At 53.9% G+C, this 27,121-nt stretch overlaps 7 protein-coding genes and 2 non-coding genes across 9 annotated transcripts; 3 read left to right on the top strand and 6 right to left on the bottom strand.

Moving 5' to 3' along the window:
• Nucleotides 1–3,157: 3,157 nt before the first annotated feature.
• On the top strand, nucleotides 3,158–6,439 carry LRP88_10226 (uncharacterized protein; the record flags this gene model as incomplete). The annotated part of the gene is made up of 1 exon (XM_083246690.1): nucleotides 3,158–6,439. The coding sequence occupies one exon, from the start codon at nucleotides 3,158–3,160 to the stop codon at nucleotides 6,437–6,439; it is 3,282 nt and encodes a 1,093-aa protein (XP_083097803.1).
• A 464-nt stretch (nucleotides 6,440–6,903) lies between these two features.
• Nucleotides 6,904–7,469, bottom strand: LRP88_10225 (mitochondrial 54S ribosomal protein mL49; the record flags this gene model as incomplete). Its single annotated transcript, XM_083246689.1, has 2 exons — nucleotides 6,904–6,954; nucleotides 7,014–7,469. 2 exons carry the CDS (start codon nucleotides 7,467–7,469, stop codon nucleotides 6,904–6,906), a joined length of 507 nt encoding a protein of 168 aa, XP_083097802.1.
• Nucleotides 7,470–7,918: 449 nt separating this feature from the next.
• LRP88_10224 (eIF3 subunit 6 N terminal domain-containing protein) lies at nucleotides 7,919–9,314 on the top strand (the record flags this gene model as incomplete). Its single annotated transcript, XM_083246688.1, has 2 exons — nucleotides 7,919–8,323; nucleotides 8,400–9,314. 2 exons carry the CDS (start codon nucleotides 7,919–7,921, stop codon nucleotides 9,312–9,314), a joined length of 1,320 nt encoding a protein of 439 aa, XP_083097801.1.
• A 577-nt stretch (nucleotides 9,315–9,891) lies between these two features.
• LRP88_10223 (anaphase promoting complex subunit 1) lies at nucleotides 9,892–15,843 on the bottom strand (the record flags this gene model as incomplete). The annotated part of the gene is made up of 3 exons (XM_083246687.1): nucleotides 9,892–12,444; nucleotides 12,494–12,954; nucleotides 13,005–15,843. 3 exons carry the CDS (start codon nucleotides 15,841–15,843, stop codon nucleotides 9,892–9,894), a joined length of 5,853 nt encoding a protein of 1,950 aa, XP_083097800.1.
• Nucleotides 15,844–16,302: 459 nt separating this feature from the next.
• Nucleotides 16,303–20,578, top strand: LRP88_10222 (CLH domain-containing protein; the record flags this gene model as incomplete). Its single annotated transcript, XM_083246686.1, has 5 exons — nucleotides 16,303–16,800; nucleotides 16,865–16,891; nucleotides 16,941–17,926; nucleotides 17,975–19,724; nucleotides 19,775–20,578. 5 exons carry the CDS (start codon nucleotides 16,303–16,305, stop codon nucleotides 20,576–20,578), a joined length of 4,065 nt encoding a protein of 1,354 aa, XP_083097799.1.
• Nucleotides 20,579–20,943: 365 nt separating this feature from the next.
• On the bottom strand, nucleotides 20,944–21,882 carry LRP88_10221 (uncharacterized protein; the record flags this gene model as incomplete). Its single annotated transcript, XM_083246685.1, has 3 exons — nucleotides 20,944–21,611; nucleotides 21,664–21,723; nucleotides 21,774–21,882. The coding sequence occupies 3 exons, from the start codon at nucleotides 21,880–21,882 to the stop codon at nucleotides 20,944–20,946; spliced, it is 837 nt and encodes a 278-aa protein (XP_083097798.1).
• A 1,979-nt stretch (nucleotides 21,883–23,861) lies between these two features.
• On the bottom strand, nucleotides 23,862–23,959 carry LRP88_10220. Its single transcript has one exon. It is a non-coding gene; the product is annotated as a tRNA-Ala (tRNA).
• Nucleotides 23,960–24,436: 477 nt separating this feature from the next.
• On the bottom strand, nucleotides 24,437–26,035 carry LRP88_10219 (uncharacterized protein; the record flags this gene model as incomplete). The annotated part of the gene is made up of 2 exons (XM_083246684.1): nucleotides 24,437–24,843; nucleotides 24,898–26,035. The coding sequence occupies 2 exons, from the start codon at nucleotides 26,033–26,035 to the stop codon at nucleotides 24,437–24,439; spliced, it is 1,545 nt and encodes a 514-aa protein (XP_083097797.1).
• A 719-nt stretch (nucleotides 26,036–26,754) lies between these two features.
• Nucleotides 26,755–26,844, bottom strand: LRP88_10218. The gene has a single exon. It is a non-coding gene; the product is annotated as a tRNA-Glu (tRNA).
• Between the last annotated feature and the right edge of the window lie 277 nt (nucleotides 26,845–27,121).

Here is a 27,121-nt window from a genome sequence, read left to right as displayed (position 1 = left end):
ATAAATGAGAAGATGGGCCAGCAAGCGGTTGGACCCGGACGAGATTTGCACCGAGATAGGTACTGTACATAAGGCAGGACAGAAAGAGCCCGAGGACAGACAAAGTTTACAAAAAGGAACAAGGACAGATCATAAAATCAGGGCAGGGGCATGGGAGAATAGACTGTCGGATCTTCTCTGGTTGGGGCTGCAATCATGTTGGAAAAAAGGCAGATGCACACAGCACATGGGCTCCCACGGTCGCGTCGACCAAGCGATAACCAGAGCAAGAGCGGAAAAAAAGCCATTAGACAGCAGCACGAATTCGATAAAAGCAATAAAATGCTAGCAAATTGGACGGAGAAATTTTTCGTTAATCAAAGCCGGAGGTGAGTAAGTGAGGTCGCAAGCCCAGGCCGTTGGCGGTACGGAGAAAGGTAAGGTAAGGTAAGGTAAGGTATTTTCACATAACTACCCCCCTTCCCCCGTTCCTTCTTGCTGCCCATTTCCTTCCCATTTTCCCCTCTCAAAACTCTCTGTTTCCTTTCCCATCGTTCACTTTGTTCTCATCGGCTTCTTTTTGACGTGCGTTGCTGTTGTGCTCATCGTTTTCCCTTGAGCTGCTCACTTATACGAACCGGCACCTCCAAAGCTGGGTGGTTTTTCAGGGACCCCAAGACGCTGGGTACTTTGCCTTATTAGTGGGAGGTCAGTTGCGATGGACTCGGCGACAAGCGACACGCACTCGACACGACGACAGCAAAAACGACCAGGACAAGTTTGATTCAGCAAGATGGCCGACCGACCAAGAGTTTTGACGACACAACGAGGGCGACCGCCTTCACCGGCTCCCCCAAAGGCAGAGTGACTCGAGACGGCGCTGTTCTGGCCATGACGACCTGCCTGACAAGGATGCGGCCATTGGCATCCACTCGGGAAGCCCCAGTGGTGGGTGGACAGCCCGCATCAGGCGCCACCACAAACAATCCCCGGACTCAAAACCCGACCAGCCCTGCGCCCCTTTCGAAAACAGGAAGAGACATGAACCCATGCCTGGTTTGGCAATCTGGACTTCTTTGGATTTCGGCAGTGGTGTGGCAAGTTCGAGAGAAAGTCGGGCGTGGTTCTGGTGCGGTGCGGACGGGAGACAAGCTCTGGTGGCACATGGTCCGTTCTTTTGGACCCGATCTGGTTCACGGTATGGCCGCCTAGAACCCAGCACCGGGTCATTGGCGGGGGACCACTGTACAGACCAGACGCCAGTTGTCGCTTTGAGCACCCAAGCCAGAGGCCGATGGCTCTGAGCACGGCGCAGGGGGCTGGGACTTACGGGGCTGCGCTGTCAGCGCCCAGTGTCGACTGATTACGACCAGATCTGATATGGATGAGACGGCACCAGCACCAGTGTGCAGAGCTGCCGCGCGGTGGATGAAATGTCACCTTGGGCATTTGTGATGCAAAGCTGTGCGACGCATCCCGGTGCATCTGCAGGCAGATGGGCAGCGTAATTCGCCTCCATTGGCGAGCAGAAAACGGGATACAACAAGGCCGGAAGACACTTTGACCGGTTGTAGTCTCATCTCAGTCGGAATCTGTTGTTTGGGCATGACAATCCGGCGACTGTGCCCTGCCGAAACGTTGGAATAGAGGACGAGTCGCATTCTATTCGCAACTCATTTCCAACCTCGAGCCACCCCATTGATTGCAGTCACCAATCATCTACCGGAGGCAGTCGACACACAGAGCTGTGGGTCGATACTATCAAAGTGGCCGATGCTTCGCTCTTTCAACGGAAGTGTTGAATACCGATGGTGACGAACAGGTCATGTTTTCGCTGGCTACGTGGGCGCAGGGAAAACCTGCGAAATCCTGGCAACGGATCGGAACACGGAAACGAAAACCGAGTTCGAAATCGATCGCAAGGCTCTGTTTATGAGCCCTCAACAGGATCACCAGCTGAAGATCATGGTTATCACATGCAGTAGCCACTGGGAAACCGATGCATCCGGATTCGGTAATGCGCCAGGGGCATTAGAGAGGCGATAGCTAACACTGGCCATCATGTTAGCGACTGATGCGTTTCACAGGCTCGCGCTCTATCTTTTCGGAACTCGCGGTTATTGCCCGACTATCTCTACCCCATGATTGGCTCAAGACCCACTTGACTAGCTGATTCCTAAGCGACGCTAAGCCGAGAACAGCCAAGCAATCGCGCCGCAGCCTCGAGTCGATCTGGAGACAACCTAAGGAACAATTTCACCGTCCGCTGAAACCCAGGCCAATTCCGACGAGCATTCGCGCACTCGCAGTTCATCCACCGTCACTGCAAACGCGCGCGCGCCTTAGGTAAGACCTGCTTCTTTCCGTTCACACTCTGTTCTGGCTTTTCACGCACCCGTACCCGTCCATCTCGCCCCTAGCCGACGAATGCGACAGAGTTGACGGCGGCCGCTTCACCTCGCCGTGTCCCCCCGTCTCCAGACTCGTGACGAAAGTTGTCGCCGACTCCCTGGCTGGCTGGCTGGCGCCTTGGGATGGTCTCAGCGCTGCGCGTTCTGGCTCGCCCTGTTACTCGCTGGTGCTGCTGACGGAGACGAAAAATTCTCCCTCACTGGCTGGTCGGCTCGTTTGCTCGCCCCAGGCCGCCCTGCTCTCCACTGTTGGCGTACCTAGCACTCGCTGACGCTCTCTGTTGGACTGCTGAGGTGGCTGCGACTCTCACTGGAAGGCTCTCTCGCTCACTCGTGCGCTTTGCTGGGCTCTTCTCCCTCTCCATCTCTCCCGTCCCGTCAATCCCATCTATCCATTCATCTCCCGCCTGAGCGAAGCGCGTCGCCGTGCTGCACCGACCACCCTGCCAACCAATCTGAGCTCTTTTCCATTGCCCACTCTCCCAGTCCAAGCCATTTTTTTTTCCTTTGCCCAGCCCGTTCTCAGCAGAGGCTGCCCCAAGTCTCTTCGCTGGTCTGGTCTTTCCACACCACTCTCCACCAAACCCACGCCGCGACGCGACTTGCCCATCACCACCGTGTCACTGCCTCGTCTCATCTCCCACCCATCGTCCCCATCTCAGCCTTCCGTCATTGCATTCTCATTTCCCTGGCGCTCCTCCATGGAGGCTTGTCGCGTGCCTGCTGACCGCTAACTCCGTCGCGCACAGCCTGTTGGGCCGATCGCCATGAGCACCTGGATGAACGACGCCGTCCAAAACCACAATGGCAACGGCTTCCCTCACATGAATGACGCCAACTCAGCCAGCACCATGATGGATCCTTCCGCCTTCATGGCCAACTCTGGCCAATTCAATCCTGCCCAGTTTCAGAACCAGCAGCAGATGAGCGCGATGGCTAATGGCCCTGGCCCCATGCGCAATGCCTCACCTTCTTTCCAGAATCCCGTCTATCAAACCAACTCGGTGATTCCATCGAAACGCCCTCGCCCTCGCGAAGACAGTCTCGCCGGCTCTCCGAGACAGAACCCCGGAATGTTGCCGACGTCGCGTTCCGAGACGCCGCAGCAGCAATCCTTTGCCGGCGGCTTTCAGCCTGGCGCGGTCCCCCAGCAAAACCCCGGCCAATTCCCCCATCTTCAACCAAACGGTTCTGCCAACGCGAGTCCATCACCGATCATGGGCAACCAGATGCGACCAGGTAGTGTCCCTCAGAGGGTCGCGACCGCGTCGCCTCATCCATTCTCGCCTAGCGCACAGCAGTTCAACTCGCAGGCGTCACCAATACCTTCCGAACATGGCACACCTCAGCCGAACCCCTACATGCAAAACATGCCCCAAGGATATAACCCGAACTTCGCGCCATCGCCCTCGAATGCTCGTCCATCATCGAATCCGAACGCGATGGCCGCTGGCCAAATGATGCCGCAGCAGATGGGTCAAATGCCTCAACACATGGGCCAGATGCAGGGCAACATGTATCCTCCCCAGATGCAGCAGCAGGCCCAGCATCAGCAACAGGGCAACCCTCAACAGCAGCAGGCCCAGCAACAAGGTCAGCAACAAGGCCAGCAGCGGCCAGGCATGACCGACCAGCAGAAGATGGCCGCATATCAGATGAGACTGCAGCAGCAACTTCAAGGGAACGCACAAATGCAGGCGCAGATGCAAGCACAGAACATGGGCCGCGGTATGATGCCTAAGCAGCAAATGCCTGGAATGCCCAATGGTCAGATGCCACAGGGAGGCATGAGGCCGCAGCCAAGGATGGGAAACGTTAACCCGGAACAATTCATGAAGAGTCTCACGACTCTTATGAACCACAAGGGCTTGCCTCTTGACCCTAACCCGATGATTGGAGACAGACCAGTCAACCTGATGATGCTCTTTCAAGCCGTTCAAAATAAGGGAGGATACAAGCAGGTCACAGCTGGAAACGGGTGGCCCCATATTGCTCAAATGATTGGACTGCCGCCTCAGATTCCTACGGTGCCACAGACGCTGAAGCAGATTTACGAGCACAACCTCTATAAGTTCGAGGAAATGTGGATGAATCAGCAGAAGTCCCGGATGATGCAGCAACAGAATCAGCAGCAGCAGCAGCAGCAGCAGCAACAACAACAACAACAACAACAACAACAGCAGCCTCAGCAACATCAACAGCAACAACAAGCTCAGCAGGCTCAACAAGCTCAACAAGCCCAAGGCGCAAACATGGGGGGTCAGGCAACACCGCAAAAGCAGATGCAACCAAATCAACAGATGAATCAAGGGCCACTGGCTCAAACTGGTCAACAACCCCAGATGCAACAGCAGACCCCTATGAAGCAGATGCAACCAGGACAGCCTCCAGTGAACGGATTTTCGACACCTCAAGCTCAAGTACAGCCACAAGCCACGCCTGTTATACCGGGGCAGAACCGCAACATGCCGCAAGGAATGGATACCTCTGGCATCAACGATTTTGCAGCTGCCCCCTCCCCGGCTCCTCGCAGGGTTGGAAGCATGTCACAGAATGAGGGACGACAAGCTTCAGCAGCACCAACCGCTGTTGTGGAGCGGATGCCTCGCCTCGGCCCTCAGACTGACCAGTACAGCCCTTGTGCGCGCGAGTTGTCGACATTTGGAGGTGTCGACTTGACTGCCTTCAGCAAGCTTGGCGCCGAACTCGAACGATGGAAGCCAGACGTGCCACCCCTTCAGGAACTGGGGAATATCGACGTCAGTGCTCTCACGAAAAGCTTGCAGAGTGGGATTCATGGAGAAGTGCGGCTCGCCCTCGACGTCCTCGCTGCTGCATCTTGCTCTATGAACCAGTTGCACTTTATCCAACTACGATACTGTGAAGAGTTGGTGGAGGCTCTCATTGAGTGCGCTGAAGAGCAAGTTGACTTGCTGGCCGAGCATACCGTCGAAGTTTCGGATGAGATCCAGATATCACCATACGAAGATGTCGTAAGAGCCTGCCGTATCGAACGATGGAATGTTCGCGACATTCCCGTCTTCGGCACGGAAGAATACGAACTGGATCGAGCCGTGGACCGCTTAATATGCGTGACGACAATTTTGCGCAACTTTTCGTTCCCTGGAGAACAGAACGAGAACCATGGCGTCCTCGCCGACGAGTCCGTCATCAAGTTTCTGTGCGTCGTAATAAGGTACCTTGGCACACGCACAATGCTCCTCCGGTCCCAGAACAACACCTTGGACTTTATGAAGGACGTCGTCATCCTCCTCTCCAACATTGCGGGCTCAGTGGAGATCCCAGGACGCGAGCAAGCTGTTTGCCTTCTACAATTCCTCTTGGCATTCGCTCCAGCTCCCAACCCTACCGTCTCGGACGGAACACTCTTCTTTACGCCATACGAACCCAGTCTCCATGCCTATCTACCACATGCTGTTGACGCCCTAGCCAAGTTGCTCGCACGCGACGAACCGAACCGAACCCACTACAAGGCGGTGTTTGCTTTGGACTCTAACAGCAACCCTCCTTACGAACTTCTCACTCGGGCCTTTGGTCTAGCAATAGCGCCAATTCCTGACAAGGCTAAGGCTCAGAGCCGCCCGCCGAACTTCCCTTCGCTTGTCGAGGTTCGAAAGCCATTCCTCATGCAAGGATTGCTATCGGCCGAGATTTTGGCGTCAATAGCACCTGGACATGATGCGGGAGTTGCGAAAGCCTGGCTATCAAGTGGCAATGACTTTGCGCAAAACCTGTTCAGACTCATTCGCGAGCTCAGCCAACTGTACGAGCAACCCCAACTCCATGGTGGACCACGGGCTGGGGCACGAAAAGATCCAGAGCTGGTCTACCTGGTGGTGGTCTCAGTCGCCTTGTTACGGAGGTTGGCCGAGAAGGCGAGAGACCCCAACGACCCTGCATCATCTCTTCCAGCCAAGGCTGTGCCATCACCACAGGCACTCCTCGACGCTCTTTCGATGCAATCGGCAGAGTGGGCCAAGGATGAGGTCCTACAACAACTGTCGACTTTCTTCGCTCTAGGGAAATAATACGCCCACGTCGGCTAACGGGAAATTTTTTATTTTGGATTGACATCGCAATACCCGGCCATTAAGCTTGTATGTTAGTGTTTTTGATGAAAATGGGATAGGTGTCCTGCCGTCATTTGAAGCGTGCGCTTCGCGTTTAGACTTGCATTCTGGAGTCGATGGGGTTTTGGGGGATTGAACGGGACTGGACATGGAGGAGGTGATGATCAAACCACCTGCCCGCGGGTGTATACAGGATGTTGAATGGAGAACAACCAAATATACTTTGTGCAAAGCGTGTTCTTTTTTGTTTACTTGTTTGTATGGATGGTGCGCCTTGAATTACATGTATTGTACATTTCTCATCAGTCAGCTGCAGGAGTTGACGGGTTGTCAATATGGTACACTTTTTATATGCCGTCCCATGCATGCTCGGACAAAATCCAGTGGGTTTCCCCGTCGTATTGCTCGTTACGATGCCTCAATTAAAAGCCCGCGTTGAGCAACCAGTCCATTGCCGGCTTAAAGTACTGCCCCTAGAGTAACCTGTCAGTCGCTGGTTCGGCTCGTGTGTAGCCAGAACAGAATGTCCTACCTTGATCTCGATATGCTGTGTCGTTGGATTCAATCGGATATCGGACCGCTTAACCTCCAACGCCGTGGCCAAATCCTCCACCAGCCTTGTGCGGTCGCCGTCAACCTTCTTGATCAAGACAATCACTCGGTTGCCACCAGACATCCACTTTTGGTAGACGGGAAGCTGAGAGTATGGTGTGCGGCGAACGATGTAGGGGAATGCGGCGGCGAGCTGCTCCTCGGTCTTGGCCGGCAGGGGAGCAAAGGAGCGCTTCATGGGGCGGTCCTTGTAGGGGATCTTGTTCTTCTTGTTCGGGTTGACGGGCTTATCGAGGGGATTGGTCCTGTATCCGGCGTGCGTCTTGAAGGTGGGCTGGCTGGCCGAGGCGTAGGTACATCGTTGGAGGAGAGGCACAGGTCTCTGGAGGAGAGCGTGGCACCCTGCAGAGAGGGTTCGGGGGGCGAGCAGGCGCATGGCGAGATGTGGTGTAGGTGAGTTGGGTTGAGGTGGGAGGCCGAGATTCGAGATCAGTCGTGGTGGGGGCCCTTTTGGAAAACCAATATCCTCGGGGGTTCTGGCGGTAGTAGAATTGGCGATTTTAATCTCAATGAGCGCTTAATTGGTCACGCTGAGCTGTTCTCTCGCCTGTCGCAACTCTCTACCCAGACACACCCGGAAGTTGAAGCTCTCTCAGAAAATCTCGGGATCACATGACATGGACCTTTAATCGCCGGTAAATCCCCGGGCAGGTCGGCACACCCCACACCACCGGTGGATTGGCGAAATTCACCAAAAATCTGCCCCTCCATCAAATCAATTATCACGGCCTCTGCGTCTTTACTTTCGCGGCGCCTCACATCTCTTCCCACGCCCCTCCTCGCTCCGCCCCCCGGTCGACCGAATACCAAACAACCTCGCCCACGATGGAGGACCTTCTCAGCGCCGTCTCGGCCGACGGCTCGTCCATCATGCCCCTCCTCGCCCGCCACCTGAGCCGACATCTTCTTTTCCCTCTGATCCAGTTTGAGAGCGAGAGGGCCGATGAGCAGGGCGACGACGCAAAGGCCAAGGAGATCCTCTCCTCAAAGATCAAGCTCCTCGAGGACACAAACATGACGGATTACGTCGCGACCATGTACTGCGAGCTCCACGGCGTGTCCGAGGCCCCCGCCGAGTACAACAAGAAGAGGCAGGAGGTGCTGTCGCAGCTGGAGAATTACGAGCAGGCCACCGCTAAGATCGCCGACCTCTTGACCCAGGACGAGGTTGTCAACGGACTCCGAAGCGACAAGGTTGCCAACTTGGAGTTCCTCAAGAACCAGCACGGCGTAAGTGACAAACACCAGCAAGCTCCCACACGGCACGGCCGAGTTCGGATGGATAAGCTAACCGGGACGTGACTAGGTCACCATGGAAATGGTCAACGCCCTCTACGACTTTGGTCAGTTCCAGTTCCGATGCGGACAGTACGGTCCTGCCGCCGATATGCTTTACCAGTTCCGAGTCCTGTCGACCGATAACGACAAGGTCTCTGCTGCCACCTGGGGCAAGCTCGCCTCAGAGATCCTCCAGACCAACTGGGAGTCTGCCGTTGACGAACTTAAGAATGTGCGCGAAAACATCGACTCCAAGCTGTTCAACAACCCCCGTGCCCAGCTCGACCACCGAACGATGCTGGTCCACTGGTCCCTCTTCCCCCTCTTCAACTCTGAGAGTGCCCGGGAACCCATCCTCGACATGTTCTTCTCCGCCCCCTACATCAACACCATCCAGACCTCGTGCCCCTGGATCCTGCGGTACCTGATCGCCGCCGTTATCACCGGCCGCGGTCGCGCCCGCAACAGCTCCATCCAGCAGAAGCAGGTCAAGGACATTATCCGCTACGTCCGCCAGGAGGCCTACGAGTACACCGACCCCATCACCCAGTTCGTCAACGCTCTGTACATTGCCCACGACTTTGAGGCTGCGCGTGAGGCCTTGTCCATGGCCGAGCAGGTCTGCCGAAGCGACTTCTTCCTCGCTTCCTCCGCCGACGCCTTTGTCGACGCCGCCCGACACCTCATCTGCGAGAGCTACTGCAAGATCTTTAGCCGAATGAACATCCGAGACCTCAGCTCCAAGCTGGGCCTGAACCCCGACGATGGTGAGAAGTGGATTGTCAACCTGATCCGAGAGACACGACTGGACGCCAAGATCGACAGCCAGGACGGCACCGTGGTGATGAACCACCCTCCCAACAACGTCTACCAGCAGGTGATTGAGAAGACCAAGGGCGGCTTCTTCAGGACACAGGTCCTCAACGCCGCCGTCTCAAAGTAAGGAGCATGACTAGCCCGTGATGGGTTTCTTTGACGAGTGTTTTTACGACAACTCAAAATGGGGCAACGCAATCCAAAAGGGGAAATAACGCCCTCCGCTGCTTGAAGGAGTATGCGTATAGGAGAAGAGAGTTCTAGCGGTCTTGTTTTTGTTCCTGCGCGAAAACACTTCGTGCGGCAGAGGGGAAAAAGAGACGAAGCAGGATATCGCTGAAGCACAAAGATGGGCAAAGCTTGAAGCGGCGTGGGCAAACAACGAGGGCCCGACGACGCGAGAGAAAGTGGCGGATAGAAGGCCCTGTATATCCCCGGTGATGCGGTTTGCATTGCATGGCGTTCTCGGAAAAGGGAAGAGGCAAAGGGGGGGATAATGGAATTTACGTGACTGTTGAAATGAATCATCTATTCGCCTCAGGCTGCTGTGACTTTACTGATGTGCTTCAAAGACTATCATTGTTCTCATAGCTCATAACGACATGTGCTACTTTTCCACTTGACAAACACTGCTCTACAAAGTTCACCACATATGACCAGACACCGCCATCATAATCATGTACAAGATGATAAGCTCGATGCCCTCACCGCTCGCTCTCTCGACTCGCAAGCCAGACCATCCCCTTGAGATTCTCAACAACACTGTCCCGCATCCACCAGACAGCTTCATCCTCTGAAGTTGCCTCCTGCTCCTCCTGCTCTTCCTCGGCGTCACCGCGAGCCCGCGATTCTGTAATGGTCTCTTGGCTGTCAAACAGGCTAGGATGCCGTAGCTTGTCACGGACTCCTGCCCATTCGAACAGCAACCTCGCACCCTCAAGCCGCTCACGGTCTGTACCTTCACTAATGCCCTTCTCCATCTCGAGCCTCGCGTCGATTACACTGCCCACCTGCGGGGTCTCGTCTCCTCGCTCAAGTACCACGGTTCGTTCGGCGTGGCTGATGCCTCGAAGCCCGTCAAGGCCAAAGACCCATTCCAGAGGGTCTTTTCCTTTCTCATCCTTGCCCAGTGCCCTGAGCGTCGAGGCAAAGGCGCCCTCGCGTGGTGGACGTCTACGAAGATACAGGCTCTGCGTGTCTTTGAAAGCATCTCTGACCTCCTCGTTGGAAAAGTCTAGTTCCACGTTCCAGAACTGGGGACCACAAGCGGTTGACAGGCTGGCAATCTGATCGATTGGTGGAAGGATACAAGGTGCTGTGCGACTAAGGATAGGCTCTGTTGACGTGTTGCTCTGCATCTTGATCTGGATAGGAACGGAAACCGGCTGGCCAGTAAGAACGTCCTTGGTAACAAGACATCGTTGTTCCGTAGCAAGAACCCAGAAGTGACGGAGGGCCTGAAGATGGGAGCGGTTGTCCATAACACTGGTAGGGAAGATGGGGTAGAAAGAAACCAACAAAGCGGCAATGGCCTGGTTACTCGTGCCAAATGTTACCGTTCCGCATCCCAGGAATAGGGCTCCGATGGCAAGATGAGCAGCGAGATGGGATCCATAGGGGGTATCTGGATCATCACGACCATGTAACGAGCGAAGGCGACGAAGGACTGGGATGTCGCCAGTACCAGCCATGACGATGGAAGCAGAAAGAGCCAAAACATCTTGGCACATACGTGCGTTTGACCGAGTCAGCTCTTCATCGTAAGGTGGAACGCCCTCAGGATGCATGTTGGCTGAGGATGGGATCCGTGTAATTCGGATGAACTGATCCAGATAATACAGCAAGAGATCCCGAACCTTTGGAGAGGCGCTGCCAGAGAAGCGTAGAGCGATAGAGAAGCAGAGCCCAGCTACTATGCTGTGGAACGCGAGGTCAGTCGACTGCAACTTGATGGTGGATTGAAGCTTGTAGCGATGGCGATAGGGGCCTGGGAGGTTCTTATGTATCCATGCGAAAGTCGGCTCAATCTTGGACCACAAGATCAAGTTCTTGGCAACCGTCCGCAGGAGAAGAATGTCAGGGCGGATGTAATCGAACTGCAGGATCGAGTCTGGGACATCGATCTTGCGAGCCACGATCTGGTCTTCGGATTTCATGTAGATGAGAGCAAGGGCCATGACAGCTCCAGCAGCCGCGCGGTCGAGAATGTGAACAATTTCAACATTCTTGGTTGCCGTGGCGTGGGAAATCAGCTTCTCCGTGACCCTCATGTCGTGCAAGCCCTTGAGGTCATTACCCTTGCCCAGGTTGATGAAGCCGAGGGCAAATCCAGCTGCAAGCCGATAACACTCGCTCCGCAGAGGCTCCTCCTCGTCTTCTTGATCAATGTGCTCAATCTCAGAGAGCATGATCTCGCTCATCCGACGGTGCTGACTGTTGGCGTACAGCAGCCCGATGCCCATTATGCCCGAAGTCTGCGTCAGCGGTGACAGGTTCAGCTCTGCCGCTCCCCGGGGCAGCATCCTCGTAGCATGGACAGATAGTAGACGAGTAATGAGGGAGTCCATTGTTCCCATATATGATGCAGCCAGACCAAGGAGAAGTCCGATCGAAGTCATGGTATGCTTGGGCGTGAGATACTTGAACGCAACCCATTTTGCGACATCCTTCAGATGACCGTTGAGGCCAAGTGCAAGCAAGAAGCCAGCATGTCGGTTGTTCAGCTCTTGGCCAGGCTTGTTGTATAGAATCCAGGATGTGTCAATGCCATGAGCCTTCGGAGAGATGGCAAGACCGGCGGCAGCACCCTGGTGAAAGAAGCTCCAGCACACCTTTTCCTCCGAGAATTGTGACTTGTCAACGCCAACCGTGGTGTTTGTCGGCTTGACGATGCAGTTGAGGTTGAACCCTCCAATGTGGAACTTCTGCGTGATCAGCGGGAAACGCAGACCGTAATACAGTAGCGCTCGGCCAGCTGGAATGGCCAGTGTTCCTGTAGCAATCCTTGTTACAAGCTCCTTTTGCTTCTCAAGATATTCGCTTTCTGGCCACTCGGGATCATGATCGAGTCTGACCAATCTTGCTTTGTTTGTAGAGAGCAGGGCCTGTGCCTCGTTCAGACGTCGATCTTCTTTGAAGAGGGAACGAATCACAGCCTGTCGCTCAGTTCCCTCGCCTTCATCATAGCCAAGTGTGTTGGCGTCTTCCACGCTTTGGCATAGCAACCTGTAATCCCAAGTTGCAATATGTGTGGGTGTCTAGGGCCGCATTAGTGAACAAGTACTCTAGTAAACCATATATTCTTACCAGAATCTTGGAAACGCTAGGTTTAGGGCGTTTTCCAGGTGCCAAGATGAGGCTGATGTCCTTGCGATCGACCAATTCAAGAAGGTCCTTGGACCAAGAAGTGGGAGGGTGCGGCTGGCACAAGGAGATGGCATCGCGGAGAGGAATTAGAACAGCTTCTGGCAGTGAATCGAGGGCCAGGGGCGTGATGCCAGCATCTCGCATAGCTTCCACCATTTGGACAGCAGTTGTACTCGGTTTAAGAAATCCGAAGAACCGCTTGAACATGAGTGTCCGGGGCACGGTGGCCTCCCATCGTTTGTCTTGGAGCTTCTCCGCCTCAGACAACCTTGTGCCGGTGTAGTACACGTCTGCTGGCGTGATGTAAGGAACTCTACGGTCTCCAGTGAGCCGTGATTGAATCCAGTCAATGACATCTGGCCGTACAGGAGGCTGAGGAATCCCAGGCCGAAGATTCAGGTCTGTGCAGTAGTTAGCTCTATCGTCCACCTTGCAAGGCCAACTCACTTACCAGAGTCATGACGTGGGTCAATGTCTTCTTGTATACCCAACTCATAGATGGAAGAAAAGGCGTGCCATTTGAGCCACCTGGCAATTTGACACATGACAACCCGAAGGTCGGCACGGCCTGGAGAACTGAGCTCCGGCGTCATAATGTCCAGCTTTTCTTCCTCGAGAAGAAGATGCAGGCCCATAAACACATCCACAGCAACCTTTCGTCGACTTTCCATGCTCTTGTTGAGGGATGTGGGCATATATCCCGCGGGGCCAAAAGCTGCTTCACCAAGTCCGGAGACTATGTACTCCTTCGCAAAACCAATGTGCTTCGATATGAACTTTGTCGATGGTCCGTCGTCTCCCTGTGACGACATTGACCCATCGGCATCCTCATCCAGCCCCCATTCCCAGCCCCTGTTCATCATCCAAGTCGGACAGCCAAGGGAATGGGAGGTCTCGCCAGCTTCCAAGGCCTTCCAGTCCTCTGATTCCCTTATCGAATTGAAGGCGCTGGAAGGATGCCTTCTTCTTCGCAGTGGAAGTCGGGTTGTAGGAAATGGTTTGGTGTCTGTGCGACCCAGGCTCAGAAATAGGGACAGAAGCAAGGTCACCATGGCAGACCACTCGAGGTCCAGGGGCGGCTCTTGTTGGCTCCCAATCCACTGCATGCAATGAAGCCATCCTGCGTAGATATACTCGCCCAGAGCATGGGGGAGGATGCTTCGGCAAACATCCAAGACCTTGCGGACGTGAGGAGATCGTGGTTCAAGTTGAATCCGGAGTTGGTGAAGTCGGCCTTCGGTGTCGACGACATCAACGACACCCCCTCGTCTCGGGTGACGAACGCCAACAATGCTGCCATTCGAGAAGTCAATCATCTCGGACTTGCCTTGCATGACGTCGCGGTCTATCGCTCTGCCACGGTATTGTAAGCTTTTGGTGCTGTCCACAAAAAGAAGCGATAGCGAGATCTTGGTAAGGACACTCCATGGTGCTTGCGTGCTAAGCTCGTGTCGCCCATCCATCGACTCGGAGAGAATGAGAATGGCGGAATGATCTCCATCCACTAGCTTGCAGGAGTCAACGACATTTTGAGCTTGTCGTCGGTCAATGACGGTAGCGATCACAGTAGCACCTTCAGATGGTCCCTTGCCTCCCGCCTTGGTGGTGCCTTGATCAAATCCGCGCTGGATGCCCAGCTCGAGAGTGAGCAGTTGAAGACGCTTCTCGGCGGCGTCTTGAATACCAATAAGAAGCTGGCTCTGATCGTGCCCGTCGATAGCAAACGGCGGCGCTACCAGAATGAAGACCTTGGTTTGATTGCGTGCTGGTTGGTCTGATGCTGAATACCGTACGTTGGAGTTGTTGATGGGGACCCCGTGAAGCTTGGTGAACATGATTTCGTGTTGTAGGCCGTCAAAGTCATGATCGTCCAGTCCCATGTTGTGGAATCCCTCATCAAGGCCCTCGTAGAAGGGTGCAGCCAGCAGACTGCTCAAACTAGGATGGATCTGATTACTGTAGTTGGCGCTAAGGCGAACATGACTCCCTTGAGACTCGTGCCTTCGGGCTCCGACGTGACCAGGAAGTAGCGGTTGATCTGGTAGAACAGCTCTCTCATGAGACGCTGACAGATCAGCTCTCGCCAGCATGGAGCTAACTCTACGAGAACTCCTACGTGCGACACCACTGCCTTCTTTGTCTTGCTGTTCCAGTGATGAGACGAGATCCATAGGTTTTTCTAACCTCTCACTCTTTCTTTGTCGCTTGCCTGGGAGCGGAGCTCCAAAACTCTCTCGAAGGTTGGGCTGAACAGGTGTCCCAGGGGCACTGGCAAAGGCGGTTGGCATGGAGCTGCGACGTCGCGCGGCTTTTGACTTGGAGTTCTTCTGGCGCACAAGGAACGGATCCTCATGTTGCAGATAAGTCAGTCGCCAGACAGTGTACTCGCTTGTCTCGCGGTTGATTGTCACCGCAATGATCAACGGTTGGCTCAGATCTTGGGTTAAGGCGCCAGGGATCTTGATTTCCTCCACATGAAGGACTTCCTCAGCTGCATCAAGGAATGCCAACTTTTTGGAGACTGTTTGCCGCATACTCTTAGCGTTTTGAGGATCCTGGTTAGTGACAACCAAGCCGAGCTCAAGTAAAGGGTCGGTCAAGGAGACGAGGCGCGGCCAGCGCGACTCTGGCTGTTCCAATGGGGCCTCCCACAGGTTGTCCAAGGTCGAGCCTAGTTGTAATGGGAGCGGTTTAGGCTTCCCCAGGCCTTCAACAGAGAAGGCAGTCTGTTGAGAGCTGTTGAATGCTGTCAACTGCGAAGAGACAAACGAGTTTGGTGGAACCCGGGGGAACTTGAGAGATATGGGCGCAACACTCTCGGCCTTTTGCTTTCGCTGAATGATGACTCCGACAGGGCCTGCAAAGGCGGATTCGACTTCGAAGGGCATATGAACGACATGACTGGTTCCGGACAAGAAATAGATGTGCGCCTGAGTCTTGAGGAAGACAACCAAGGCCTTTGACAAAGCCGGCCGCTTATCCGATTTGACTTCTATATCGCTGTTCGCTTTGTCGTCTTCGGAGGTCGGGAAGTATGCTAGAAGTGCTTGTATAATGGGTTCCTTCTCCAGGTCGAATCTGAAGGTCTTCTGAAATATTCCGCCTCGACACCAAATGACACAGCGTTCCGTCGTGAGCAGCTCATCTTCATAGTCGCCATTGTCTCGGTCTTCAGTCAGGATATCCCATGTATACGACGTCGCTGGCGGGCTCGGGGGCAGCAATTGTTCGTCGACGGCATGTCGAAGCCCTGAAGGCTGATGCAGCCCCAGGGACTTCACCGTTGCCATGTTCCGTTGGGCGCCATAGGCCGCTCACAGTTATCGTTTTCGTTCGGTCGGTCGCCTAGGATTTCGCTTGCCTCTCCTAGATCAGGCTTCGGCTTGTCGTTCCAAAGAAAAGGAGCTGAAGCTATTCTCTGCGCGTCGACGCGGTGTTGATTGTCACTGTGCCCCGCGGGAACTGCCACTGTACTGAAATCGTGGGATGGTGGGGCGCGATTGCCTTTGCCATTCTGGGCTCTGGGCGCGTCGGGAAGCTGTCGCTGCCTGCACTTGCACTCGTGACGTAGCTGCAAGGTACAAGGTACTTGCCTAACTTCGAGAGCGCAACCCGACCCTCCAGTCTGAGAGCTTGTCATAGCTTGGACGCCCGGCACTTGTACTAATCTCAAACAACTTCCGCTTCACAACCTCGCTCTCCTTTCGAGCTTTGTCCTTTCCCAGAATGACATCAATGCAAATCGCGCAATGACGGACCAGTCGCCGCAACCGAGCCACGAGCAGGAGCACGATCCTGAGGCCCAACAATCGAAGCATGACCCGGCGCGCGATGAAGCTCAGACTCCCCCAGTAGCGACGTCGATAGCTCCCAACAACGACACGAACGAGACCAACGCCCCAGAAGATAAGGAGCAAGACTCCACGGTGGAGAAGAAGGAAGATGACGCGAAGGATATCGAGACTGGGGAACCCGAGCAACTGTCCGCTGAGGATTCCAAACATGGGGGACTAAGCAAGGGTAGTCAAGAGGAGGAGGACAACGAAGATGAAGATGGGGAAGAAGACGACGATGAAGATGACCAAGACCAAGACGAAGAAGACGAAGACGATGAGGAAGACGACGAAGATGAGGACGAAGATGAGGACGACGAGGACGAGGATGATGAGCCGAGGCTCAAGTACGCCCGGTTGACCCAACATCTTGGTGGAGTATATCGAAATGGAGATGCGACGAGCGCGTTTCTCGTCGCTGGGGACAAGATGGTAGGTCTTTGACTCTGAAGCAAGATGACATGCTGACTTTACATAGATCGTTGGAACGCATAATGGCAACATCGTGAGTCGAGGCTATGCATGCCCCATGCCTACTACTAACCGTGGCCCAGCACGTCGTTCAACTCCCCATTTTCCAGTCATTAAGGGTCTACCACGCCCATTCGGCATCTGTGACTTCTATTTCAATATCTCCATATCCACCGCCATTACCGACTGAAAAGCCGGAAGGGGCACCACGACATGCGGCACCCAGCAACGCCAGCGTCTCCAGCCGTCAAACAGAGTCATCTCCGGCGGCAGCGTCAAGAAGGCCCCGCGAAGCACCTCAAATCCCAAAGATTCCCTCAAATGACATCTTTGTCGCCACGTCTTCCATGGACGGCAACGTGTGCGTACAGTCCCTTGTCGATATGAGAGATGTCCAACTACGAAATTTCGCCCGGCCAGTTCAAGCGGTAGCTTTATCGCCAGAGTTCAGAACGGACCGAACATATCTCTCAGGAGGACTGGCTGGCCAACTCATTCTTACTGTGGGTGGTGGTCCAGGTCGAAGTACCTCGACCACGACGGGGACTGCTGCAGCCACGGCCTCTGGGTGGTTGGGCAGCATGGGCATTGGCAGCAACACTGGAAAGGATACCATCTTGCACTCTGGCGAAGGAACGATCAGTACAATCAAATGGTCCTTGTCTGGTAAATACGTTGTCTGGTTAAACGAACACGGCATCAAGATCATGCGCTCAAAGCTCCATCTCGAAAGCGCGGACACAGAGGACGCTTGGAAACGGATAGGACACATCGACCGACCACAGACAGATGAATGGGAGACCATGGCCAGTGTATGGAAAGGCCGAGTCGAATGGATCGATGAACAAGCCGTTGAACTAGACGAGTCTGATCAGGGCTCCCTGGACAAGGCCTTGTCGCCAGCTGCTGAAAAACTTAAAGAGCAAGCTGTCTTGGGCAAGAGAAGCATCGAGCGGTTGCTCGTAGGTTGGGGTGGGACAATATGGATTATCCACGTTCATCCTGGTGGTGTTGGCGTTGGGCGACACGCTGGTGAGAAGACCCTGGGACGGGCAGAGATTGTTAAGATGTGAGTTCCAGTCAGTATTTGACTACCATAAAGCTAACCGGTAGACAGACTTCGCATGGATTGCATCATTTCCGGAATTTCTTTATATACCCAAAACCTGTTGCTGGTTCTTGCATACTGTTTACCAGATGACGACGAGGATGAAGACGAAGAGGCCGGCCCAGCATCGCCAGCCAGAAAGCACAAGTCAAACCCTTCGACGGGAAGCGAGCCTTCAGGCGGCATTCGTCATCGACAAAATAATCAGCCTCCTGAATTGCGCCTGATCGACCTTAATTCCCAGGCCGAGGCTGACAAGGATAGCCTCAGTGTCAGTCGCTATGAGAGGCTGTCATCGGGCGACTACCACCTAGGTGTTTTGCCTGCGCGAAACGCAGCATCGGCAATTGCTTCCTCGAGAGGCGCCTTTGAGGCGATAGCGGGACTTGGTTCGGACATGTGGAACGCCGCAATTAATCCCCGGTCACTCTTCAGTTCCGGGGCCAGCATTCGCAGCAGGGAGAGCGGCGAGGACGTGGGTTCTAGTCTCAGGGCGGGAAGTACAACAGGTACTATCCGTCCTGGCTCAAGGGGTGGCGCCTCGCCATCAGTCCACTCAGGACTGGTCAAACCAGGTGTCAAGATATTCATCCACAGTCCGTATGACTGTATCCTTGCTACCCGGCGGGACTTGAGTGACCACTTGGGGTGGCTTCTGGAGCGTCAACAATACCAGCGCGCTTGGGAGCTTCTCGACGAACATCCCGAAATCATGGCTCCAATCACTGAACGGACGAGCGATGCTGTTCCTTCCACACCGACGAGGCAACAAGGCGCCGGCGACGACTTTTACGATGACGAGTCCGCCGTTGACTCGCAGTACAGGGATATGTACTCGTCAGCCGAGCGAGAAAAACGACGAATCGGAGAAATGTGGATTCAGGAGCTCATTGAGGAAGACGACTGGGTGTCTGCTGGCAAGATCTGTGGCAAGGTGCTGAAGACACCGGACAGATGGGAGAAGTGGGTTTGGACATTCGCTGGTGCTAAAAAGTTCGATGCCATCACGAACTATATACCGACCGAGCCGATGCACCCTCGAATCCCTTCAACTATATACGAAGTCGTGCTTGGCCACTACATTCAGAATGACAAGGTGAGGTTCAGGGAGTTGCTCGACCGCTGGGCCCCTGAGCTGTTTGACATCAAGACCATCACGACGGCCCTGGAGAATCAGCTCAAGTACCGAGACGTTCGTGAAGACAGCATCGACGATGGAGAAAAGGGACGAGACTGGCGGATCGTAATGGAAAGCCTGGCAAGGCTCCATGAGGCCAATGGACGTCAGCGGGAAGCACTAAAGTGCTACATCAAACTTCACGACGCCGATTCAGCATTCCGTCTGATTAGAGAAAATCACCTTGCAGAGGCAGTCGCGGATGACATTCCCAGCTTCATGGGACTCCGAGTTCCATCAGGTAAACTGGACCAGATGATAGCCGAGGAGCTTGAAGAAGCCACGTCCGAAGCAGTCACCTTGCTAGTCGACGAGGCTCAACATGGTCTCCTACGCCCAGACATTGTAGTAGAACAGCTACTCTCCCAAAACCTCAACCTGTACATATACTTCTACTTCCGAGGTCTATGGAGAGGTGAGGGCATCAAGGAACACACCGGGGAGAACGTCGACCGACTGGTCATGGACAGTCAGTCCTTGGTGGACAACTTTGCTGACTTGGCGGTCCATCTTTTCGCGACATTTGACCGCAATTTACTGATGCAGTACCTCAAAACCTCTGTTTCATACACATTTGAAAAGGTGGGTTGAACATCGGGATAGGATGCTGTGCTCAAGCTAACTTGGCGTAGGCTGTCCATGAATGCGAGACGTTCTCATACTACGACGAACTGGTGTTTCTCTACTCCAAGACCGGGCAGATGAAGCGTGCCTTGTACCTCATCATTGACCGACTCAAGAACGTGCACAAGGCGATCGAGTTTGCCAAGGAACAAGACGACCCTGACCTTTGGGAAGACCTTCTCAAGTATAGTATGGACAAGCCCAGCTTTATCCGTGGCCTTTTGGAACAGGTTGGTACTGCAATCAACCCTATTACCGTGGTACGACGGATTCCGGAGGGACTGGAGATCGAAGGGCTCAGAGAGGGCCTTACACATATGATGAAGGAACACGAGATACAATACAGCATCAGTTCGGGGGTTGCGCGTGTCCTTCGAAGCGAGGTGGCTGCTGCACAGAACGACCTTCGGGCCGGACAGCGCAAGGGCATCAAGTTTGAGGTGGTGGTCCAGGAAAGCGATCACGTCGACATTGAGGTTAAGGATGTTCCTACGGACCCGGACAACCCAGAGGAGACGAAAGCGCATCCTTCGACGGACCATGACCACCGGGTGCCGAAGCCGGGGCACTGTGCGAGATGCCACGAGCCATTTACAGAGTATGAGATGGAGACATTGGTTGGATATGCGTGTGGGCATGTGTTCCACGTGAGCCATCTCTTGGAGATGCTACACGGAGGAAAGGTAGATATCGATCTAGGAAACGGCGCTGAAGAGGGGAGTCGATATTCGGTTGGTATGAAGGTGATGAAGGCGAGGTTGTTGAAGGACAAGGTGCGAGGAGGTTGCCCTGTTTGTCATGTCAAAGCGTAAGGATACCAGATGTTTTGGTTCTAGGCATTAATAGACCAAGGGCGTATGGAGTGGCGCTTGATTCATATGTTAATACTCATGACCACGGCACTCAATAAGCACATTCACAACGAAGGATGATTGAATAAACCCCGACTCAGTTCAAGAGTACTAGGTACAAGACGTATTATGTTCCTCCTTTCCTTCTGACCAAAAACAAACACAAGTGTGCCATCCTACTTCCTCCAGGTTGTAGAAACCAACCACAGACAGATCCCCTGTGAAGCCATCCAACTAGCACCCGTCTACATTGTCAAACGTCGAGTAAGCAACCGAAGATGGCGTAGGCGTATATGGAGGCGTGGAGCGGATCTAAGGTTTGTTCCTTAAAAGGCAGCGGCAACAAGCATGACAACGACGCCGAGAACCACCGCGCGGATGGCAGGGGCCATGATGACAGCACCAGAGGCGGTGACGGTAGGAGTGCCAGTGGGAGTGTTGTCACCATCCTCACCAGTAGCCGAAGGGCCGTCGCTGCTCACAGGGAGAGTGACGGTCGGGAAGTCAGTGTCGGAGACCGAGTCAGAGCCAGAGGCAGAGCCGGAAGCGCTGCCCTCGGCGGTGACTGAAGGTCCGTCGTAGTCAGTGGTGAGAGCGGTAGGGCTACCGGGCTCATCGTCGGTGCTAATGGCGGATGGGACAGGAATGGGCTCTCCAGGAGCGCCAGAGGGCATGGTAGGGACGGGCTCGCCAGCGGAAGGGCTGGGAACAGGAACACCAGGCTGGCTGGGAGCACTCTCGGGAGGAGGGAGAGAGTAGTCAGGCTTGGACCCGGTAGGGACGCTGGTGTGAGGACCAGTCTCACTGACCTCAGGGTAGTCCTCACCAGGAGAAGTCTCACCCATGCCGTTGACAGTGGTAGGCTCGCCCTCAGCGGGAACAGAGAACTCGTCGGTGGCAACGGGGGGAGGGACTTGGCTGTCAGTGGACAGGACGAGGGAGCACTCAGTCTGTTGAACAATAGTGCAGACGCTCAGGGAGTAGACCAAATTGCCTGGGAAGTTGTCAGAAGGAAGCAGTCAATAGTGGAAGGGAGTGTTACATACCGTCAGCTGTGGCGACACCATGCTGCTGGGTAACAGGCTGATAAGTGGTGGTCTGGGCGGCTGGATACAAGTCAGCGAGAAGACAAAGGACCTCGGGGATGAGAACATACACAGAGCAGCCTCGGGAAGCTCAGGAAGCTCATCGGCGACAGCACCGGTGGTGAAAGCACCGAGGACAGCCAGGGCGCTGGCGAGGGCCTTGATCGTGAAGACAGCCATCGTGACGGTGGAAGGAATCTGTTTGCGAAGTAGATTAGCAAATGATCCGTTGAGATGACGAGCAGCTTCTGTGAGGAGGGAGAAGAGAAAGCAAGAGACCAAAGGGTGTCAAGGTGATGTTGGTCTGCGGGAGAGGCACGGTGGAGGGTGAATGGAGAGCCAAGTGACGGGCGGCGATCGGGCACATTCACGAGTTCAAGCCCGATAGCACCAGAATAAAATATAGATCGCGTACTCACAAATTATATCCTTGAAGATGCAGAGATTCCAAGACGGGTCGAAAGATGTTCGAGTGTCGATGTTGGAAAGCGGTGATACGCACGGGAATGTTGATGTTCGATGCGCGAAGTGAAGGGTGAAGAGGGAAAGAAAAGAAAGGAAAACAGAACCAGGCAGAAGACCTTTTTGATAACAGCCACCGGGCAGGTAAACAATGGGAAGGCGAAAGGCGCGCGGGACCTGCAGTGCCTTGTCAGTTGCTGCCAGCTGCTCGACGGCCCAACCCAGATTCGTTACTTGGGGCAACCACTGATTGATAGTGTAGTGAAGAAAAAGAGAATGACAGAATGAATAGGGGTGGGATTGAGGAATTTTGACTGGGAAACCGGGTTCTGCTTGGTGTCACTGTATTGAATTGTTGCACCGGATGCCGTGTTGAGGCATCTTTTCATGTTTGCCCCCTGAATCGAGGGGGCGAAGACATTCTGCAGGATTGAGCTGTATAGCTGGCAATGCAGAGACATTATTTTGGCTCTCTCTCTCCGTTAAGCCTGGCAAAATGTTCATTCTCGTTCGAGTTGGCTGTGCTCGTGACGCAGGTAATATCCAGGGGCTATGCAGGCAGAGACAAGGTGTTTGCTCGAGGATCAAGAGTTCCACAGCAATGAAAGGAAACAACGCACCGTTGAGTATTTGTAGTTAAGAGTAAGCCACCAAACAAGAGAAAGCGCAGCGTACTGTCGGTATTCAAGGCAAAGTAAACCGCCGAAAAGAGAACGAGTCCAAGATGTTGTCGTCGAGTCAACAAGAAGTTCTGTCCACGTTGGGAGGATGCCGCCTTTTCTTTTGCCCATCTCAAACTGCAATCTCCCCCTTCTGTGCACACACACAAGCTCCGCTATGTCCCATATTCTAGGTCAACTAGCTATCATGCAGGCGTCCTTGGGTGTGCGATGCTGCGGCGGCCGTGACACGTTGCAGCGGCAGCGGCATCTCGCATCTACGTCTCTCGCAAAGCAAGTCCTACGTATGAGATAGATTGAATATACAAGCTATTCGTAGATCAACTCTGGGCCTCGAATCTCGTTCTGGTTGTCTTGGGCAACGTTCTCCGCTGCTGGACGACGATGCTCAGCTCAGACTCTCATCTCCCTCGAGATACGTCGTGCTCTTGTCTCTCCAACACGTGTCCTGGCAGTGCTCATGTCACTTGAAAGGGGGGAGGGGGGATATTGTTGGGTTGCTCAGAGTGCGCACCCGACGAGGGACAGTCCCATGGTGAGGCAGCCGGCAACGACATGTCTCAGGGTCCTTTGAGATGAAAGAGTCTGGATTTGGACCCTTGATCATGTCGTGGCCCGGCCCGTAGATGTCGGGACTTTGGGCCGTGGCGGTTAGAATGAGATTCAGCTGGTTCCCTAGTTTAATCAAATTGATCATTTACTAAAGTTGTATTCCTGGTAAATGTGAGAGTCGATGAGTCTGGACCAGCAGTGCATGATGTTGGTGGCGGACGGAATTACATGACATGGATAGGGTAGTACACATAACCTCACACAGCAAAGAAAAGCAATTAAGCATTCCTATCTACATGTACATATAATAATCACAAGCAGACCGGACCATAATTGACTGCCAAAAAGAAGAAGTGTTACTGAGGAGGGGGATACTCAACATTTTAGTGCAGGGTAGCCAGGCTGCAAAAAAAAGAAAAAAATGCCAAAAAGAAAGGTTTGCTGGTGGATTTAAACCACCTATATTGGACGAACAGGGAATCGAACCCTGGACCACTCCCAGATGCAGGCATCTGATGGACGAATTATGCTAAGGGAGTATTATACCACTAAACCATTCGCCCGATTGGATGACAGGAGCTTCCAAATCAGCCATCATGTTCCTGGGACGAAAGTGGTCGAGTTCATTCTGGACCGAGTTGAACATCGCACTCGTCAACTGGACGATTGAAAGGGGCGGTTTGGTTAGTTCCTATATGCCCAGAGGTTCTTTAAGTGTTATGATGTGCAAACAGCCAGTTCGAAATGGGTAAAGAATCATCCTTCAGTGAAACCAAGACATGACTGCAACTCTGGGAGAACCACCCATCCCTACCTAAGCAACACAACTCTGGTTCGAAGACCATCTCCAAAAAACATAGCAAGTACATGAAAAAAAAAAAAACACAGTGCTGATCTGTTCATAAGACAAAGGGCATGCCCACACGAAAGGTATCAATCCAACTGGACAAAACCAGTCCCTCTTAGCCGATGGAAGCTTGAATGGCCAGCAGATTCAGAAACTTGCTGCCAAATCACCCCCCTGATATTTCTGTCTGCCGTCAACCCCTTAGATGCTTGGCGTTCCCGGTCGCCATCATGACAACAGCAGCCAGCACAACAAAACACAGCACCACGATCAGTCGGCTGGTGAGGTCTGGGAGAGCCACCAGCGACACAGCCAGACAGGCGAAACCCGCCGAGAAGCCATTTATGAGAGCCCGTAGAGGAACTTCGGGCTGGGGGGCTGCTTCATTGCCCTCTGCCTCCTCGGCGTTGTCGTCGGCAGCGCCTGGGGCATCCGCGGGAGGCTCTCGAGCCACACAAACGAGGTCGGTAGCACGCAGGAACTCGGTTTCAGGCTGAACGATGAGGTTTCGCTGAGCCAGAAAAGCTCTGTAGGCTCGCTTGTCATCAGCTGCTGCTGCTGGCAGCTTTTGGATGGTTCCTAGGGAGGCAAGGAGGTGCGCTGGAGCTATTAGACAACGCGGCAAGTTGGGGGTTGGGGGTTTCATATTCTTACTGTATGCGTCAAGGACGTGTCCAATATCTCTCATCGCTCGAGCCTTGTCCCGCCTGTAAGGGGAATCTTCCGACCTTTCCTCCCTCTCGGAGCAAGGTAGGTCTCGTCTGCCCTCCCTCCTCCGTGTAGCTGTACTGACTGCATCCAGTTCTATCAGCTCATCTTCCAGCTCGACAAGTCGGTCTTGGTAAGACAAGAGAAGACGGTGATGCAGCCACTCGAATCGCCGATATAAAGGTCGAACGCCTGGCAGAACCTGGCTTGTTATTGCTGATGCTATGCGCGCATATCCAGTCAGATCAGCAAAAGGAATGTTGATATTCCCTTCAGGGCCATCCCTGTTTCCGGCTACCATGTCTTGAGAGTCTGGATACTGTGAATCGTGGAATGAAGGGTGGTTGGCAAAGGCGGCACTCAGTGTAGTAGCCTTGGGGTCTAGGTAACCGTAACCAGACGGGTATTGCTGGCTGAGGGGTCGCAGCCCGGGCTGCTGTCCAGGGGGCGGTGGATATGGGTAGGGGGGATAGGCTGGACCAGAGTAGTTAGGCCCCCAGCCAGGGTTGACGGGAGGCTGAGAGTATGGCGGTTCCGGGGGGTAGGATGCTTCTTGAGAGTATGGTTGTTCTTGGGAGTATGGTGGTTCATTGGGAGCAGAAATAGCGGGCGATGGATACTCCAGCATTGGTGCTTGGGGGCTCCTGGACTTGCTCTTAAAATAGCTGAGCTCCTGGCTGGCAGACAGGAAACCTCCATCGTGACCAATCGAGTGTGGCTCTGACCCAGAGGAAGACAAAGCACTGAGTCGATGTGTTGCCTTGTTCTTGTGATGTTTGGGTTCCCTTGGCACCCTTTCCCTAGTGTAGCTCTTGCTTGTGGATGTGTCGTCGTTGGGTGTGAGTTGCGTAACGGCTGACCCGCTGGAGGCTGAGTTTGTATTTAGAGCACCTGTGGAAGCATAGTCCATCATGGAAGACGGGCTAGGAGATGCTGCGTATTGGGCCACATCCAGGGCAGGTGGCTGAGCAGTATTGTATTCATATCCCTCAGCTGGTGCTTCACTGAGCTTGCTCCTCTCGATCTGCGGGCTAGCAGATGAGGCCGGGGAGTGTTGACGTCGAGATTCTGGAAAGCCGTCCATGGTGATCCTATGTACTGAAACGTGGTCCAGTCCGACGGGGAGACTTTTTTACACTGTATATCCGAAAGAGGCCTTACCCTGGCTAGTTGTCAATGTATCCTAGCCTATCAGTGCTTGCTGTTTGACACAATATGGACGGATATAGTAGCAAGCAACGTCGCCCTGAACATCAAGTTAGTGCCCACAGAGATACCAAACATTCAAACTCTGCAAAGAAAAGTCATACTTGAGATAGTTATCTCAAGCACTGTGACGATACGTTGAGACTCTGGAGGAGTCACAAGAGCGATTGACGCACCGTGCCACCATGAACTGACTCTGGGCTGGAGAGGAAACACGCGAGAGGTAAACGATGGCAGTGGAAATGACCAAGATAAACAAAGGGCGATATAAAAAATGACGAGCCTGACTGGTGCTTCTTGATGTTATCAGTAGAGAGGAAAAGCAAAGCAGATGAGAGGGCTTCAAGACTACTTGAAGCCACGGCATGCATGAGGTGCCAACAAGGGTGACATGGTCCCTGTCACCTGCCGCGTTGCCATGTCCAGACGCTCGAGCCGGAGACTTCGGCTGACCCCTTCGGCTAATGGAGGAAAAAAAGAGACAGCAAATGGTATGAGCTGTACGTGGCGTGGTGGTGGTGAGGCAGATGCAGGCAGGATCATGCATCCGACGACAACAATAGGAGAAGATCATCAAAAAGACATGCAAAAAATAAACTCCGGTACAGGGAATCGAACCCTGGGCTCCGCGGTACTTTTCCCTCAGGTTATGAGAGCGCGAAATGTTAGCCACTACACCATACCGGATGTTGCTTGATGGAAGTGGTGGTGATTCTGCAGGTCTTGAGCTCGTGGGGTTGAGATCGTGACATGTGGGTGGGAGGTGGGTGAACTGTCACGTGGTGTCAATGGCCCGGGATGTCCCGCCCAGACACCCGAGCTTAATTGAGCTCCACCGCAGCTGCAGGAAGGAAAGTGTTGAGCTTTTGAGGCTGGAATTGAGACACCTTGGATGGCTTCCTTTCCCTTCACTTCCAAGTCAAGGCTTTACTGTGAAGACTTTGGAGTCTGAAAAATTTCCCTC

This window comes from Fusarium phalaenopsidis (genome assembly GCF_050370095.1).
Source record: "Fusarium phalaenopsidis strain FUZ10S chromosome Unknown contig_32304, whole genome shotgun sequence".
Taxonomy (NCBI): domain Eukaryota; kingdom Fungi; phylum Ascomycota; class Sordariomycetes; order Hypocreales; family Nectriaceae; genus Fusarium; species Fusarium phalaenopsidis.
Note: the sequence above shows the minus strand (reverse complement) of the source record. Positions and strands in the feature narration are given on the sequence as shown.